Source organism: Pleurodeles waltl, chromosome 6 (genome assembly GCF_031143425.1).
Source record: "Pleurodeles waltl isolate 20211129_DDA chromosome 6, aPleWal1.hap1.20221129, whole genome shotgun sequence".
Taxonomy (NCBI): Eukaryota; Metazoa; Chordata; class Amphibia; order Caudata; family Salamandridae; genus Pleurodeles; species Pleurodeles waltl.
Window position 1 is genome coordinate 1,436,815,936 of NC_090445.1, and position 17,144 is coordinate 1,436,833,079.

The 17,144-nt window shown below is 44.6% G+C and overlaps 1 protein-coding gene across 4 annotated transcripts in view; it reads left to right on the forward strand.

Annotated features, from left to right (window-relative positions):
* The window catches only part of ADAM8 (ADAM metallopeptidase domain 8), a 230,967-nt gene that overhangs the window by 162,448 nt on the left and 51,375 nt on the right, over positions 1–17,144 (forward strand). For all 4 annotated transcript variants that reach the window (XM_069240829.1, XM_069240830.1, XM_069240827.1 and 1 more), the window contains exons 13-18: positions 160–249; positions 3,193–3,388; positions 3,471–3,573; positions 5,242–5,425; positions 5,548–5,625; positions 11,799–11,883. In XM_069240829.1, the coding sequence (XP_069096930.1) occupies positions 160–249; positions 3,193–3,388; positions 3,471–3,573; positions 5,242–5,425; positions 5,548–5,625; positions 11,799–11,883 (736 nt within the window). The remainder of the gene's footprint in view (positions 1–159; positions 250–3,192; positions 3,389–3,470; positions 3,574–5,241; positions 5,426–5,547; positions 5,626–11,798; positions 11,884–17,144) is intronic.

A 17,144-nucleotide genomic window follows, 5' to 3' on the forward strand; every position in this document is an offset into this window, starting at 1 on the left:
AACCTCCATTTGAATGGGCACCAGCTGGTGCTGACTACAGACTTGTTTTCAACCTTTTGGAATTATTAGGGATGTTGCAGGTAAGTAACATTTCCTACCTTGAAGCAACAAGGGAAGATGGCATTCAGCTTATTACTGAACATGTGCTTTCTTTTCCAGGAATGCACCAATCCATGCTGCAACGCCACTACCTGCAAGTTGAAGAATGGTGCAGAGTGCGCTCACGGAGACTGCTGTCACCAGTGCCAGGTAAGGGGACGCTATGGGTGCACTATTATTGCTGTCCCAAATGCTGTCAAAGTGTCTCATGAGAGGTCCACTGCATGCGCAAGTATCATGTTAGGAACCCAGTGAGCGGAATCACCACTGTTACCAGTTTCAGATGATGGGTACATTATACACGGACACTGTAGGTATAAGTCACTGGAGCAGAGAGTAGGTACAGCTCAGACATCTGCAGGACAAGCTTTCTCTAGAGATTCTAAACTGATGCTGCCAATGCAGCAGAAATGTGAGGATCCCCATGCAAGGAAAAAAGGTACACAGTAACCCCAGCAGTACTGACTGCCACCACTTATCATACTTTATCGGGCAATTGACATGCGTGTCAAGTGGATCAATGCAGCTTTCCTGCTTCACCCACCAATCATCTAACTATTCACCCCCAACTATTTGAAATTGACACATTTGCCTCATTCAGAAACATTTCCATTCACACTACTTTAACAGTGGGGTAACGCAACCGAAGGGGGTCCCCTGCAAAGAATATAGAGGGGGAACACCCTCCAAAGAACAGAGAGGGCACACCCTCCGCACTCAAACAGGCCAGGTGCTTTGGTAAGGGTGCCCCCTGAAGCTAGGGTGGCACCCCCACACTCCAGGGCTGCGGGGGCCTTTGATACGCCACTGTACTGGAAGCACACATTCACAAGCCTAATGAGACTCAGGTTCAAGATGTAAACCTTGGACTTTTCAGAAAATCAACTGTGGCCGGTGCTGAAACTACACCGATTCCAGTATTTTTTGCAATTGAAAGGCAAATAACATAAAGTAGATGCATTAATATCCTTTACTCGGAACCAGCTGTGTTCTTTATTCTTACAAGTCTTTGCATGGAGTAGTTGTGTGTGTGCCTAGACAGAAGATCGGAAACAAAAATATAATAGGACAAAATATCATGTCAAGAATATCAAGGACAAAGATATCATGAAGGTAAGTTTCTACAGGTAAGCAAAGTTTTACTATATATAACTCCACGTACATGTACTTTGATGATAAATATAGAGGTGGCTAGTAACCATTAAAAGCGGCGGGCGTAATCCTTGGCTTGAATTCCAGTGAATAAGACTGACTGGCTCACTTACTCAGTGGGTTCGAGGGGTTCACTCACACTTGCTGTAGTCAGTCTTAATCTCTCACTTATTCTCACTCAGACTTAGTCATCGGTCCCTTTCACATACTCTCACTCACTTTCATTGGTTCATGCAGTCTCACCCATTTTCACTTGGACGCACTCAATCCCACTCATTTTGAGTGATTCTGATTGACTCAATCTCACTCTGACTCACTTAGTCTCACTTAGTTTGACTCAGTTGCACTCTGACACACTCATTCTCACTCAGTCTCACTCATTCTCAACTAGTTTCCCTAGTCTCCCCTTGCTCGTTCTCCTGATTCACTCAGTCCCTCTCACTCCAATTCACTCAATTTTGCTGTGACTCACTCATACTCAATCAGTTCCACTCATTCTCACTCAGTCCTACTCATTATGACTCACACAATGTCACTCCAACTCACTCAGTTTCACTGGAACTCTCAGTTTCACTCTGACTCACTCATTTACGCTCAGTCTCACTCATGCTCACTTAATTTTCCTCATTCTCCTCATAACTCACTCATTCTCCCTGATTCATTCAGTTCTATTCATTATGATTCAATCTCACTGGGGCTCACTCATAATCAGTATCACTCATTCACATTCAGTTCCATTCAGTCTAACTTAACCTGACTCACTCAGTCTCACTGTGACTCAGTCTTACTCATTTACAGCCAGCCTCAGTCATTTGCAATCAATCTCACTGATTCTCGCTGAATAGCTGTCATGCTCATTCTGATTCACTCATTCACACTCATTCTGATTCCAACTTACTTCAGACACAATAATCGTCACTCATTCTGACTCAGTCTGTCTTACTCTCACACTGACTCACTGTGTCCCACTCATTCTCTGACTCTCTAAGACTCATACTTGACTCACTCAGTTTCACACACAGTAACATTCAATTACACTCCCTGTTATGCTCCCTCACTCTATCATTCACACTTGTACTCACTCTTTATATCACTCATTGCCGTCACTTTGACTCACTTCTTCACTGACTCTCACTTTTACTCACACATATCACATAGACACACAGACATGCTCACATGTACACACTCTCACAGACACAGTATTTCAAAGCATTTTTAACTTATCTTGCTGTCTATGCAGGTCTCGTTTGTAGTCCTGCTGCTTCTTTCAGCTTCAGTCACTTGAAACTAAAACCTCAAACCTGCGCAGTCGCAGATTCGAGTTTTCAATCTGTGCTCATCCACCCTCTGTCACGAGTTGGGAAAGGGTGGGATGATTAGCTGAGTGAGATGTTGCAACAGGCACCGCAGGGCTTAAGCCTGCAATGCCCGTGGTAAACTTTATCTGTGATGCTTCAACTCATCATAGATGGGTGGACCTGAGGCATGCCAGGGATCAGAGGCCAGGGCTTGGGGTTTCATCAGCCATGGATAATCTCTGGTGGCTGGTGCAGGTGCCTTCATCCGTCTCTGCAGGACATCAGACCTTCTCCCAAGCAGAGTTGCCTAGGGCTGCTGCTAGACAGGATTTTCTGTTTATGCCAAGAGTGAATGAAAGATTATTATTCACTCTTGGTGTAAAAAGCAGGAGGGCGTAGACCCGGAGCCCAAATGGGAAAACCGCCACTGAACATATATCTTCAAGGTACAAAGATGTGGAGTTAAGAATAGTAAATCGATACTTACCTATTTTCACTTACATTGTTGATATTTTGGTCCTTGATATTTTTTATATTCTTTCCACACAATATTTTTGTTTCAAATTTTGTGTCAATGATCCATTGTGTGCCTACATATCTCAGGAGCAAAAGAGTTTCAAGGAGTTTCCACTTTTGCTTGCAGATTCGAGCAGTGGGAGATGTCTGCCGTCGCAGTCGTGGTGACTGTGACCTTCCAGAATACTGCAATGGTAGATCTGCAGAGTGTCCCGATGACTCCTTCCAGGAAAATGGCACGCCCTGTCGTGCTGGAACTGGCTACTGCTACAATGGAGCATGCCCATCCCTTACACAGCGTTGCCAGAGCCTTTGGGGCACAGGTACTGTTATACTCACATCATGCACCACAGACTGCTGCCAGCCAATACCAGCCACTGAGTAATTCTTCTTTTTATCCGACAGGAGCCCAGGTGGCCTCTGATGCCTGCTTCCAAAGCAATGTCCAGGGCTCCCGTGGCTTTAACTGTGGCAAGACCGAGAATGGGTACAGGGCTTGTAGTCGGAGGTAAATATTTGATGAATTACATTCAATGCTTTTTAAGAATAGTATGAGAATAATCATAGAAGATAGAATTTTTGCATCCTGAAGCACACCCCATGCATTGACAAATAACTGTTTCTCTGGCCTTCTGCAGTAATTTGGCCCCACCACTAGATGTCACTCCCTGGACTGCTTACTTACCCCAAATTGTGGAAACACAAGCCCTTGTGCTTTTACAGGTCTTGTGGTACATTGGTGACTGAGGAGGGCATGGCCAATAGGGTAGAGGGACACTTGTGTCAGGCTTGTGTCTTCAATGGGATTGTAACAGCAGAGTGTCTCACATGTCACACTTGTGTCAGGCAGGATGGAGGAGGGTCAGTCATATGACAGGCACTGGCTAAGTCTGGCTGGATCTGACCAAGCCCTTCTTGGAATTCACAACAGTTTGCCGACTGGATATGCAACCATAAAACCAATAGTGTGAACTAGCGGTGGCTCCTCCGCTATGACAGATAAGTGTCACCCCCCGCCAGCATCAGCAGAGACAGAACTTGAAAAATAAAATGATAATAAACCATGTTTATTATCATTTCATCTTTCAAGTGGGGAGGCCATGGGGTTGACAGGCAGGGAGGGGGAGTGGTTTCCACTTCCCTCAGTGTACATGTGTGTTTGGCTGGCCGTTTCAGGATGGTCCAACCAACATGCGCACTGGAGTCTCTCCAACCCAAGCTGTGTTGCCAGGTTGGAGACAGCAGGCACAGGCTCCCAGTTTGCCTGGGAGCACAAAGCCAGGGCACTCAAGCCAATCCTAAAGCTGCTTGCATGCTGCCAGCAGCATGAGAGCAGCATTAGGATTGGCTGCACGGCAGGCTTGGAGCCTGTGCCTGCATTGAGTGGAGCCAGAAGACCTGCACAGCAGCGGTGATGCAGCGGCATCAGGTACGGTTTTTTTCTTCAATTTCTGTTGTCTTTGTTATGTGCCCTCCGCCTACCACTTTGCCCCGACAGCAGCCGCCCCTGGTGTGAACTCTTATTCCTTCTTGATACAAACTTTGTCAATCTCTAACAGTGCTTGTGCAACCTAGTGCCACATGTACATTACAATAAAGAAAACAATATGAACATGATGAAGATGAATGCCAAATGATAACATGATAAAGGAAACTACGAGTAAAGTTAACACAGCTCATCTGAACCCTCAGAGTGAATACACATGGTTACAGTAGCCAGCAGAATTGTACAATGCACAAAAGAGCCTCTCTGACCCACAGATAGATTGGGGAGCACATAGATGTGCCTGGTTGCCAGAGTTATATTAAACTGACCATGCAGATAACAAAGAACACATCACCCTGTAACAAGCTTTTTTTTTTAAATGTATGGGGAAGTAAGAATGTCTTTTTCGTATTTGGAAACAACCTGGCAGGGAGTCTCATGGGGTGGCATTGGGCTGGGACGAGGCTATTGACCGCCAATGTCCCATTACTGATAATTATTTTATTTAAAGGGTAGAACATGTTGTAAATATCGAATTTGGCGGGCATAATCTCCAAAACTAGTACCTGGCCCACGAGTCCCTGCTGAGGTCCCAGCTGTAGGTCACAGCTGACATGCAGGACATAGGATACACACCAGTGACGTCTGTGGAGTTCCCTTTTCACAAGGCCTGCTTTCCTTTCCATACAGAGATGTAATGTGTGGCCAGCTTCACTGCATGAATGGGGAAGACCTGCCCACCACTCGCCAGAAATACTGGATCAGGCTGGGAAGCGGGACAGAGTGTAAGGTGGCCGAGCTGCCTGATGGAGAAACTGCGGGTCCTGAGGACCCTGGACTGGTGCCCACCGGAACCAAGTGCAATAAGGACATGGTAAGGTGCTTTAGTCACCGGGGATACAGGGTGTCCATATGACCCCTGGCCACACGCAACATCTAAAGATCACTACCCTCATTAGTGCCGCCTGCTGTGAACGCCATCCCTTCTCTCTACAGGTGTGCTACGAGGGTCGGTGCCAGAGCCTCTCCGTATATGGTGCAATGAACTGCTCAGCAAAGTGCAACAACCGTGGGGTAAGTACAAACCTTAATATGTCGACCCAATGAAGCTTAAAGGCCTAGTTCACGAGGAAATTGATGCTAGTGGGACGGGTGGCGTGCAACTACACATTGCACAGAATTATTGCCATTTAAACTGATCACAAATCTCAAGGTTTGGGTAAAACAAAGAATTCACAAATCTTGCAAATGTATTGGCATACAACCTCCCCACATGTTTGTGTTTTTCTTGCTTTTTATCTCCATCCCCTTACGTGGTAGGTAGGTTTGCACTGGATAACTTCACTTACTAAAATAAACACACCTCTCTACCATATCACTATGGGAAGATTCTCAGCTGGCATACGGTTGGAGAAATGGCGATATTCATAAAGTACCTATGAAAGATATTTTCAATTACATGTCTGATTCCCCCGCATATCCTCACCTGAGCAAATGAGGCATGATCGTGCATTTCTCACCCTTACCACAGATCTCATATCTGGTTCATATGAGTATAAATCTAGAAGAAAGGAAAGTAAGTCATGTGGATACCTTAAAAACAACTCTGTGGGCACTCTGGAGTTGTAAGGTAAAAGCATTGCAGCATTCTCACCAAAATGCATATGTAGTAACCTAGTTTACTCATTCCTGTCATCTACAATGGCTAAGTAGGAAGTTGTGTTATGAACAGAGGGCCGGATTACGAACTTGGCAGATGGACTACTCCATCACAAACGTGACAGATATTCAGTCCGTCGTATTACGATTTCCATAGGTTATAATGGAATCGTAATATGGCGGACGTTTTGACAGATTAACACCGTCCGCCAAGATTGTAATCAGGCCCACAATCTATAATATTTAGTAGTTGAACCTGGAGGCTTTGGTGGTGGAGGAAGTAATGGATTCAAGTTACTTGTTCAAGTTCCTGGCTATTTTCAAATAGGGGTGATAACAACCATGACGAGTAGTGACATGGCACTAGAGCTGTTCACATTCAAACTAGCCAACTGCTAGACATGTTCCTTGGTGCCCTGCAGACTCTTCACCCATGTCCATGGTAGTCGGTTTATCATAGGGCCCAGACTTGGGTGCTCTCCTATTTTACAGTAATGCCAGCTCCCTCAGTATCATCATATGTCCCTTTGGTGCCTCCTGTGATATGTACATCAACAAAGAGCACAAATCCTCTTCTCCTTCCCTTTCTTCCCACCCATCTTCAAACAAAGGCCTCTGAGCTGTCTGGGTTACTAAAACATCTTGGGGACATTCAGAAAGTTGACCCAAGAATGCATTCTGCCTGTTGCTTGCCTTTGCCTTTGGGGGTTGAAACTCAAACTTTTTTGCTTTCCCTTTTGTGTTTTTTTTTTTTTACCCTGGCCAGCTTGAGTTTGGTCTTTCCCTTGCCAAAATCTTATTCACAGTATCCTTCCAAGTGCTCCCTTTCTGTAAACAGGCCTGTAAATCTTGTTCTTATCTTGTCACATTTAATGTGCTTTCAAAGATCAAGATCAACTGCCATGGCTGTTTTCCAAGGGTGCTTGTTTACTTTTGTTTCTCTGACTTCAAAGAGGATTTATGTGACAATGTTGCTGGATAGTGCGGCTATGAAAGAGTTTTTTTTCTAGCACTCAAAAACATATAAATGAACTGTGTAAGTAATTCAGAATATATCAGAATTATGAAACACAAATGAAGCACATTTTTTGTTATTTCTGAAGCGTGTTGGAAACAAATACTTTGATGTGATCAAAATGAATCATTAAACTAGGCGATGCAATTTCCACACATTTCCGTCTGAGCACTGTATAGTTTTATTAATAAAACTGTATGTCTCCAAATGTAATGGTAAATTCCATTGAAAATGTATTGTCTGTAATGGAAGTGTGCTACCACACCATGAATACTTCGCTCTGTGCCTCTCCACTCTACTTTGCACCACTCCACACCACTGCATTCAACTCTGCACTACCCATGCCACTCCACTCTGCACTACTTCACTCTACGCCATGGCACTCTACACTACTTCATGCTACACCTTCCTGTTCTACCCTGTACCACTCTACGCCAATGCACTCTTCTCCACTCTACTCTACACCACTGCACTTTTTGCCACAGCACTCAACAGCACTCCAGTCTAGGCCACACCAATCGACTCTGCACAACTCCACTCTACACTGCTGTACTCAAAGACACTCTGTAACACTGTGTTCTATGCCACTGCACTCTACGCCAATGCACTCTATGCCAATGCACTTTAATCTTCAACACTCAACTCTATGCCCATCCACTGTACACCACTCTAATCTACTCTGAACCTCTGCACTGTATGCCACTGCACTCTCACCACTTTACTCTATGCCATTACACTCTATGCCACTCTACTAAACTGCATGCTGCCATGCACCACTCAACTCTAAGCCACTTCACTCTACTCTGTAACAATCTACACCATGCCACTGCACTCTATGTCACTCTGTTCCACCCTGTACCACTCCATTCTAGGCCACTGCACTCTATGCCACTGCACAACAAAGGCACTCTACTCTTAACCACTGCACTCTATGACAGTGTACTCTCCAAAACTGCACTTTGTCACTGCACTCAATGCCACTGCACTCTATTCCACATCACAGTACTCCACGAAACTGCTCTTTATGCCACTCTACTCCACTGCACTCTGGAACCTTACTCTACAAAACTGCACTTTCCGTCACTGCACTCTATGCCACTCCACTCTACACCACTGCATCCTATACCACTGCATTGCATGGCAGTATACTATACTCTGCACCACTTTTTGCTGCTCTACTCTGCACTGCTCTATACCACTGCACTCTATGCCACTCTACTCTGTGCCACTGCCCTCTTCTTCACTCAACTCTATGCCACTTAACTCTGCACCACAATAAGCTACTCTACTCTACTCCATGCCACTGCACTCTATGCCACCGCACTCTGCGGCACTCTACTCTACTCTGCGCCACTCCACTCTGTGCCACTGCACTCTACGATGCTGAACTCAATGCCACTGCACTCTACGCCACTATACTCTGCAACACTCTAACCCTGTGCAGTCTACACCAGTCCACTGTACTCTATGCCTCTCCAGTGTATGCCACTCTACGCGACTCCACAATATGCCACTCCAATACACGACTCTCTCTGCTACTCCAATCTACACAATGCCACTCCACACTATGGCACTCCGATATAGGACACCTTTTGGTACTCCACTCTACTCCATTCCACTCTGTGACACTCCACCTCACTCTTCTCCACACCACTAACATTTAGCCATGCTGAACAACAGCCACGCTGGTGTACAACATAGCTAAAACGTACAGGCAAAGCCAAAAGCTCTTGCATAGGCGAGACCTATTGACTTTGCCAGTGCTTGTTTTTATCATCACCAGGCTTTAATCCAGAGCAAGAGAGAGGAAGAAAAAGTGGGGGGAAGAGAAGATAGGAAACTAATGCAAAGGGAGAAAACAGGGATGAAAACAAACCTGAAAGAGTGAGGTAATGATGAAGGAAGTGTAGCACTGCAGAAGAAAGAGGCATGAGGTGGGCTAGGCAGCATTGGTATTGGCCAACTCTGATATTCAGAAGTGCCCGCGGTGGGCTCCAAAGAAAAACTTTTTGACTCTTTACTTATTTGTTTGTGTGTGTGTTTATTTATTTACGAATTGGTATTGGCCAAGACTGAGCAGCTGATGAGCTCGTTAGTCTGCAACCACTCCAGATCACAGGTGAAAAGAGGAGTTGTGGAATAGCACCAGGGGCGTCATGAACCCCCTACTTCAGCAGCTACAGTGGGGTGGGGTTCTTGATGGGCCTCTTCTGTCTGCAACTGTGCATATAAAGGCTCACAATTAACGTGGATGTGAGTGAAAGGATGAATGGATGAGAGGAAAGGGTGGGCAGATGGGTGGATGAGAGGAAACCCTGGGCAGATAGATGGATGGATGGGCAGACGGGTGATTGAGTAAGTGAAAAGATGGATGGATGAGTGAAAGGATGGATAGGTGAAAGGATGGATGCACAGATGAGTGAAAATTTGAATGCAAGGATGGATGAGGGAAAGAATGAGCGGACGAGTGAAAGGGATGATGGCTGGATGGTTGGATGAAAGGGCGGATGGCTGATGGGTGAAGGGTGAATTAAAGGATAGATGGGTGTAAGGGTGTATGGATAAGTGAAAGGATGGATGGCTGAGTGAAAGAATGGATGAATGAGTGAAAAGGAGGATAGATGGAGTAAAAGGGTGAATGGATGGAGTGAAAAGGTGGATGGTGGGTGAGCGAAAGGATGGATGGGTGGGTGAAAGGATGGATGAATGGATTGGTTTAATAGATAGGTTTGGAGATGGATGGATAGGTTTGGATATGGATGAATGGAGGGATGGAATGGTGAAAGACTGAAATATGGATGAAAGAATGAATGGATAATAGAAGGTAAATGTGAAATGGTGAATATCATTGGGTGGAGGAAAGGATAGCTGTTTGGATAAAAGAGGCAAGACAGTTCTTCCGATGAGGGTCTTGATGACGTGCTGTGTTTGCTTGATGCGATAAGAGTTTTGGTCCAAAGTGGGGTGGGGGATAATTTTAATTTTCTGGCTACTCCCTTGTAGAGTACAGTAGCTGCACAGCGTGATGGGTTATTTTAGGAGGGGCAGGACCATGGGTTTAAAGCATTATGGAGAATATTAAAATAAGAGGCAGTGATAAATGGCAATATAGCGCTATATAAATGCCTGTTTACATGCATTTACACCGCCGTTCACTACAGCATCGCAGGGGCGTTTGCCGCCTCTGCAGCCCGCCAGTACCTCAGGGATACGCCGGCTGCATAAGGAGCTCTCCATTATAGTAGACTACAGCAGGGACAGCTGTATGAAACATGAATCATGTACATTTTTTACTTAAAAGACATGCGGCTTTGGCCTCTGTTCATGATCCTGCGCCAGAAACGGAGAAGAATGCTGACTAAGCCGGATGCCGCCGCAGGAATGTCCTGTAATGTAAACTCTTTCAGATATGATGCGTGGGGCATAGTGGAACGAATCGCTGTTAGTCTAGCACAGGGTTAACTTAGGTCATAGAATTTTGGATTTGGCGTCTACCTGGCTGGCAGAGAGAGAGACTGACGAGCACGGGCTTCGGACGAAGCACCGTCAGCCCTAAAAGGCTCGTGGGCCTTCTTTAAGTCAGTCAGATATCAGACCTGTGCCTCAGAATGGCGATAGGGTTGGGGCAGAGACCGTCAAATGCCTAGATCTTCTCTCAAAGGTCGAAGGGGAGAGGTGGGGTCATTTAAGTTTTAAACTCGTTTCTGGAAAGCTATTAGGGCCAGTCAGTCACTCACGTGTCAAGTTCGACTCAGTGTGGCAAGATGGGAGTTCGGTTTAAGCCACGTCTGGATTGTGTTTGTGGGGCAGGGGGAGATGGCATAGTGTGAATCACTTGTCTGGCTTCCCTCTAAAAGGCATGGCTAGGATAATAACTGAAGCCACTACATACACGACTGACGTTTGAAGAGACGCCTTTATTCGTCTCCTAGCTCTCCCCACTGAGGTAAAAACGCATCACAGGGTGTTATTCTAAAGTGGCAAATAGAAAGGGCTCACTGCAGAGATAAAATTGAAACAACGTGGCAAGGAGTGGAACTGTAAAGAGTGTTAATGCGATGACATAAGATACATGGAAGCTATAGATGACTACAATAACATGTCGGCTCACCTGTGAAAGACGGTAGGGCTTGAGAAGGGTCACTGACAGGTCAGGCCGTGGACTCTGAAAGGCCAGAAGTGCTGGGGTAGTGTCAGTCACTTGTCACGTTCACCCCTGAAAGACTGATAGGGGTTAAGATGAAGAGTGAGATGTATATCAAGTTACACTATGAAAAGCGGGGGGGGGGGGGGGGGGCTGAGGCAGGATCTTTTACATGTCAGGGTAATATATGAGAGGTGGGAAGAGCCTGGGAGAGGTTAGCGACAAATCAGGTTTGCCTTTAGAAAGCAGATAGGGTTGGGTAAGAGTCACAGGTCATCCTGACTCAACAACAATGGTACATCTAATCCCACTACCCCACACCCCCTACTTCTTCCTGCCCCCTTCCTCTCCCAGGTGTGCAGCTGTCCTTTTACCTCTCTCTTCCCAGTTGAGCAACTGTCCTTTCACCTTCCTCCTTTCTCTTCCCAGGTGTGTAATCACAAGCGTCAGTGCCACTGTGACCCTGGCTGGGCGCCCCCGGACTGCGCCTGGAAGATGAGCGACGCTGATACAGGTACCTGGATTCAAGCTTACCGCCAGTAAAGTACTGAAATATATGGGCTCCTTCTTTCCAATGGTGCTTCCCATAACCACTGCTCTGAGGGGGTCAATATATTTATATTTTTGGCACCGTTTGACAAATCTTCACAAAGTTTTCCCCAAAAAGTGTGCCTGTGATTCATATTGCGCATGAAAAGTTTTGGGGTGATCTATCAAGCAGGGCCGAGAAAAAGGGGGTGGTCAAAAAAGTTGTGTTTCCCATGTTAATTCCCATAGGACCTTTAGACACGACTACAGCCCAAACTACTGTACGGAATTACACCAAATTTGGCAGAAAGCTAGCTTTCGGGATGTAGATTACTTTTTCACCTATTGGTGTAAATCTGTTCAGTAGTTTTTGAAATATTAAAGGGAAAATAAATTTGTATATCTAGGGACACAGATCCTTTGCAGTGTATTTGCAAATAATGAATGAGCTCGTGCAGGGAAATGCACAGCTCTGATTGGCTGCCAACACTTCAAATCAGGAAGTGCTGGCAGCCATCTTGGGACTCAGCTTCAGTCGAGTCCCTCAAAAAGAATTGTGAAGAAAAAGAAAAGGAAAAATGCGGCAAAAAATTACCCCAGAAATTACAGCACTCATGACAACTTCTATAACGTTATTAAAAGTATGAATTAACCATTAACAGTCAAATTATTGAAGAAAAAACTGCATGGCGGGCCGTGAGTTGTAGTTACCATGGGGCATGAGTTATAGTTGCTTGAAACTATAACTGCTGAATTTCTATGGTTTTGTGCGAGGAAATTCAGAACCTAACTATAACGTCCCTGTAACCTTTGGTTGTTTTTTTAAAGTGATATAAACATAGCATTAGAGGTTTTCCGCTTCCAATACCACCAGGAAAAAACAGGAGCGAGCCACTCAAGCCAGCGATTTTAGCCAATTGTTTATTTGGCAAACAAAATAATGCGTTTCAACCTTATTCGCTCTTGGCACATGACCTAATAGCCATTACCAACAGCTATATATATTAACACCATGAAGTCAGATAGAAAACAGTTAAAACATACTTCACCAAGTGCTCTTCCACACACTTTTTAACAGAACACTCATGCTCATTTCTTTGTGTTGCTACAATTCATTTCATTGCTACAGTGTATTCATTTACTAATATTGCTACAATTCATTTAATTGTTGCAATATACATCAGTGATACTTAGTGTCCGCACTGCCACCATTATTCTTGATGTATCTCAAATTATCGGCATGTACAGAGACCTCTATTTCATTTGACAAGCTATAAGTAGCCAACTGCAGCATAATGCAGGATACATTAAAAAATGTTTTCAACATTCAGGGCCTCATTACAAGTGTGGCAGTCATAGGAACGCTGCACCCGCAGTGGTGGTCTACCTGCCGCGGACCCGGAGGTAAAGACCGCCGCATTATGAGTCTTGCAGTTTGGCCGAAGCCAAACTGCCACAACGCTGCCAGTCCCACTGGTCCGGTCGGACCGCTGCAGCCAGCGTTGTGCTCCTCCCGGCCGACGGGAGGCCTAAGACTGCCGGCTGTATTAGGAGGCAGCAAACCACCAGACTTTTTGCAGAGGTCACCCCACCATGAAAACCCTTGCGGTAACCCCATTCCTGTCGACGGCAAACCACCACCCTTCCACACACTTGCAAACACCCCCCACCTGTCCACACACTTGCAAACCCCCCCCCACCCATCCACACACTTGCAAACACCCCCCACCCATCCACACACTTGCAGACACTCACCCCCACCCTACTGCACACATATATACAAACACCCCCACTCACACTGACATAAACGCACCCCCACTCGCTCTCACACTGACATACATGCGCCCCATTCACTCTCACACTGACATACACGCACCCCCACTCGCTCTCACACATACGCATCCCCCTTCGCATTCATACACATACACATCCCCCTCTGCATTCATACACACCCCCTCTGCATTCATCCACATCCCCTCCGCATTCATACACACACCACCCCCTCCGCATTCATACACATACACATCCCCCTCTGCGTTCCTACATCCCCACACCCCTCTGCATTCATACACATACACATCCCCCTCTGCATTCATACACACCCCCACCCCCTCCGCAGTCATACACACCCCACCCCCTCTGCATTCATTCACACACTCCCCCCTCCACGTACGCATACACTCACACACACACGCACACCCATTCTGACACACACGCATGCTCGCACACATACACGCACACACCTGCTACCTGCCATACTCCCCCTTTCAGTCGCTCCACCTACCTGTCTGGGCCCACAGCAGCCCACATCAAGGTGGTCGTCTGGGAGGGGGTGGATGTTGGTGCTTCCCCTGCCAATTTCGCACCGCCATGCAAGGACCGCCTTGCCATATTACTGCTTGTCGGTGTCATGTTTGTGTCTGTAATCTGACGGTCTTCGGTCTCTGACTCGTAATGCGGCTGTCGTGAGACAGCCAACACTGGCGGTCTTTTGGCGGCCGCTAGTCCAAATAGACGCCAAAGTCATGATGAGGGGCTGAATGTGTCATAATTTTCCTACCCGAAAGAAGTCAGCTCACCCTTCAGATGTCCCATTTTGCATTCTGTAAAACAACATATCAAATGAGCAAAAATCAGTCTAAAGATCAGAGAGACATGTTGTTCCTTATAAAAATCATTTCATTTGCAGCATGCATCAGACAATGATAACACAACAAATTCCGTGAACACATGAGAAATCAGGAAGCCTCTCCCACTTTCCTTATTAAAGATGAGCATGAAGCTCTTCACCCATTTTCATCGTCTCTGGTGTTACACATCCCACCTTCAAAATAAATCTTGATTCTACTTTCTTTATAGATGCCATCCTGTCACCCCTCAAATATTTGGCTTTAGTCCAGTCTTCTTAATGACTTGCATTAAAGTGGTTAGCAGTGCTATAGCACAGACCATGGTTATTATGGCTCGTCAGTGTTCCAGGAACGTTTTTTTACCTGGAAAAATGGTTGAGCCGATGTACCACTTCCCACAGGGATAAGCAACGCCATAGACAACAAATTCTGTCTTACTGTTAGCAATTTTATTATGTGCCATGTCCCATAAGTCTGTAGTAATGTAATTACTTCTACACTGTCACTATATTTGCAGGCTTTACAAAAGCTACAATAACTAAAACCTTCCCCTACCTCAACCAATTGCTTTCTTTAGGTGATAAGTAGCTATGAACCAATAAGTCTTTCAACTATATATTCCTTTGAAATGTAACAGCCATGTGTGTGACTGCCCTTTCTTTTAGGACAGGATCATGTGAAATAATATCTCATCTTTTGTACAGAATCTGTTTCTATTGTTAAGATTTCTGGGTGTATCTAGTGATAAAACAGATGCATTCTTTGGAGGTATCAGTTTTACTTACTGTAGGCCTAAAAAGTCCCTCTTCCCTATTAACTTCGTCAGCATGAATACTAGACATTGTCAATACCTAACTAGAGTACTCTCTCACTGTCAGCCTTTTCATCATCTCATTCTTAGTCTGACGGATGACTCCTCCGCGCATGTAAAATTGAGTTTCCTACTGTCTCTTTTCTGAAGAGTTTTGTCACTAGAATTCAATTTTTAACTAATAGTTTGAAGTCAAGGAATCAACAGTGTTTTTGTGTGGTTCTTGGTGAACAATAGATTCAAATTATTATGATTAAGGAAACTGTTCAAGTTCGTCCTCATGACTTTTCCAGATACAAAACACGTCATCAATATAATGTAACCAAATGGCCATCATGTATGTCCAATGTTCCGTATTGGGACCCCAGAGCACCTGCTCCTCCCTTTGAGAATACTATAGGTCATCCAATGTTCCGTATTGGGACCCCAGAGCACCTGCTCCTCCCTTTGAGAATACTATAGGTCATCCTAGGGCGTTGACCTTGTCTTTATGAATTTTAGGTAACAGATACAATGTTGGTACTTCTGCTGTACCATTTCTAAGGATCTGCACTTAAGCCCAATTAATCAACTGGTTATTGTACCATACCTTCAATTGTTCCACATATGTAAATTGCAAATCCATATAGTATGCTTTATCAATTTGAATGCAACATAAACTGTCACATAACTGTCTCCATGCCTCTTTCACGTTATTTTCACTTGCCAAAAAAAAACACGTTCCCTTCTTTGTCTGAAGGTTTTATAACCAAATTGTGATCTTTCTTTAACGCTACCATGGCCTCCCATTGTTGTTTACTCATCTTATGAATCTTTAATCCCTTGTCACATAACCTTAACAAATCTTGAGATACCAGCTTGCAAAACAAATCAATGTTATCCCTAGGTAGTTGGGGTATATGCCTTGTTGGCCGTTTAAAGTTGGTCTCAAAAGTTAAGTCTGTATGTATCCTAAACCTGCCACAAAAAAACTCTAGGTATGGGATCAAAAGGATCACAGGCATTGCTGGCTGTGTTCACATCAGTCAAATTACTCACATCATGTGAAACATTAGGCATCTCAATATCATTAATCAACAAATTAGAACGTTCAACAGTAGATCCACCCCTCCCTCCAGTATAAGGTTCTTTAAGTTTTAAAGCATATAATTTATGAAAAAAACAAAGGCTACAGGGACATTTTAGTTAGGAAATATATATTTTTTTAAATATAGAAATTCACTTAAAAAAATAAAGTTTACAGAGATGTTATAGCTAGGCTCACATTTTAAAAGTGGCAAACTCGCGCCTCCATCATGCATATTTTTTTGTCAAAATTTTACAGCAAATATTACATGATATTATCAATGATATTATCAAAGATGTCATGAGTGCCGTAATTTGTGGGGTAATTAGCAGTGCATGGCGAGGGCACAAGTTATAGTTACCTTAGGGAACGAGTTATAGTTACTTGAGGTAACACTAAATATAACTGGTGAATTTCTATGGTTTTGTATGTGCGCCTGCATTAGGAGACAGCAGAAATTAGCCTTTTCTAGTTTCTTAGTTGATATGGAGCATTTCTGCTGTCTCCCATTCATGCAACACAGCGTAGTATATTTGCTTGCTGGCCTGTATTGCTTGAAATATAAGCAAATAGGCTCCAAGGTTTCTTGTAGTTCTGAGGAACTGCTGTGTGGAAAAGTCCTGTTGATTCCAGTTGTGTTTTGGAAATGGTTATTGGTATCTGTATGTGGTTATTGGTTTCACCTGGCCCTTTTATTTAACCAATAGAATTTTTCCAATGCAATCTATAAAATGCCTTGA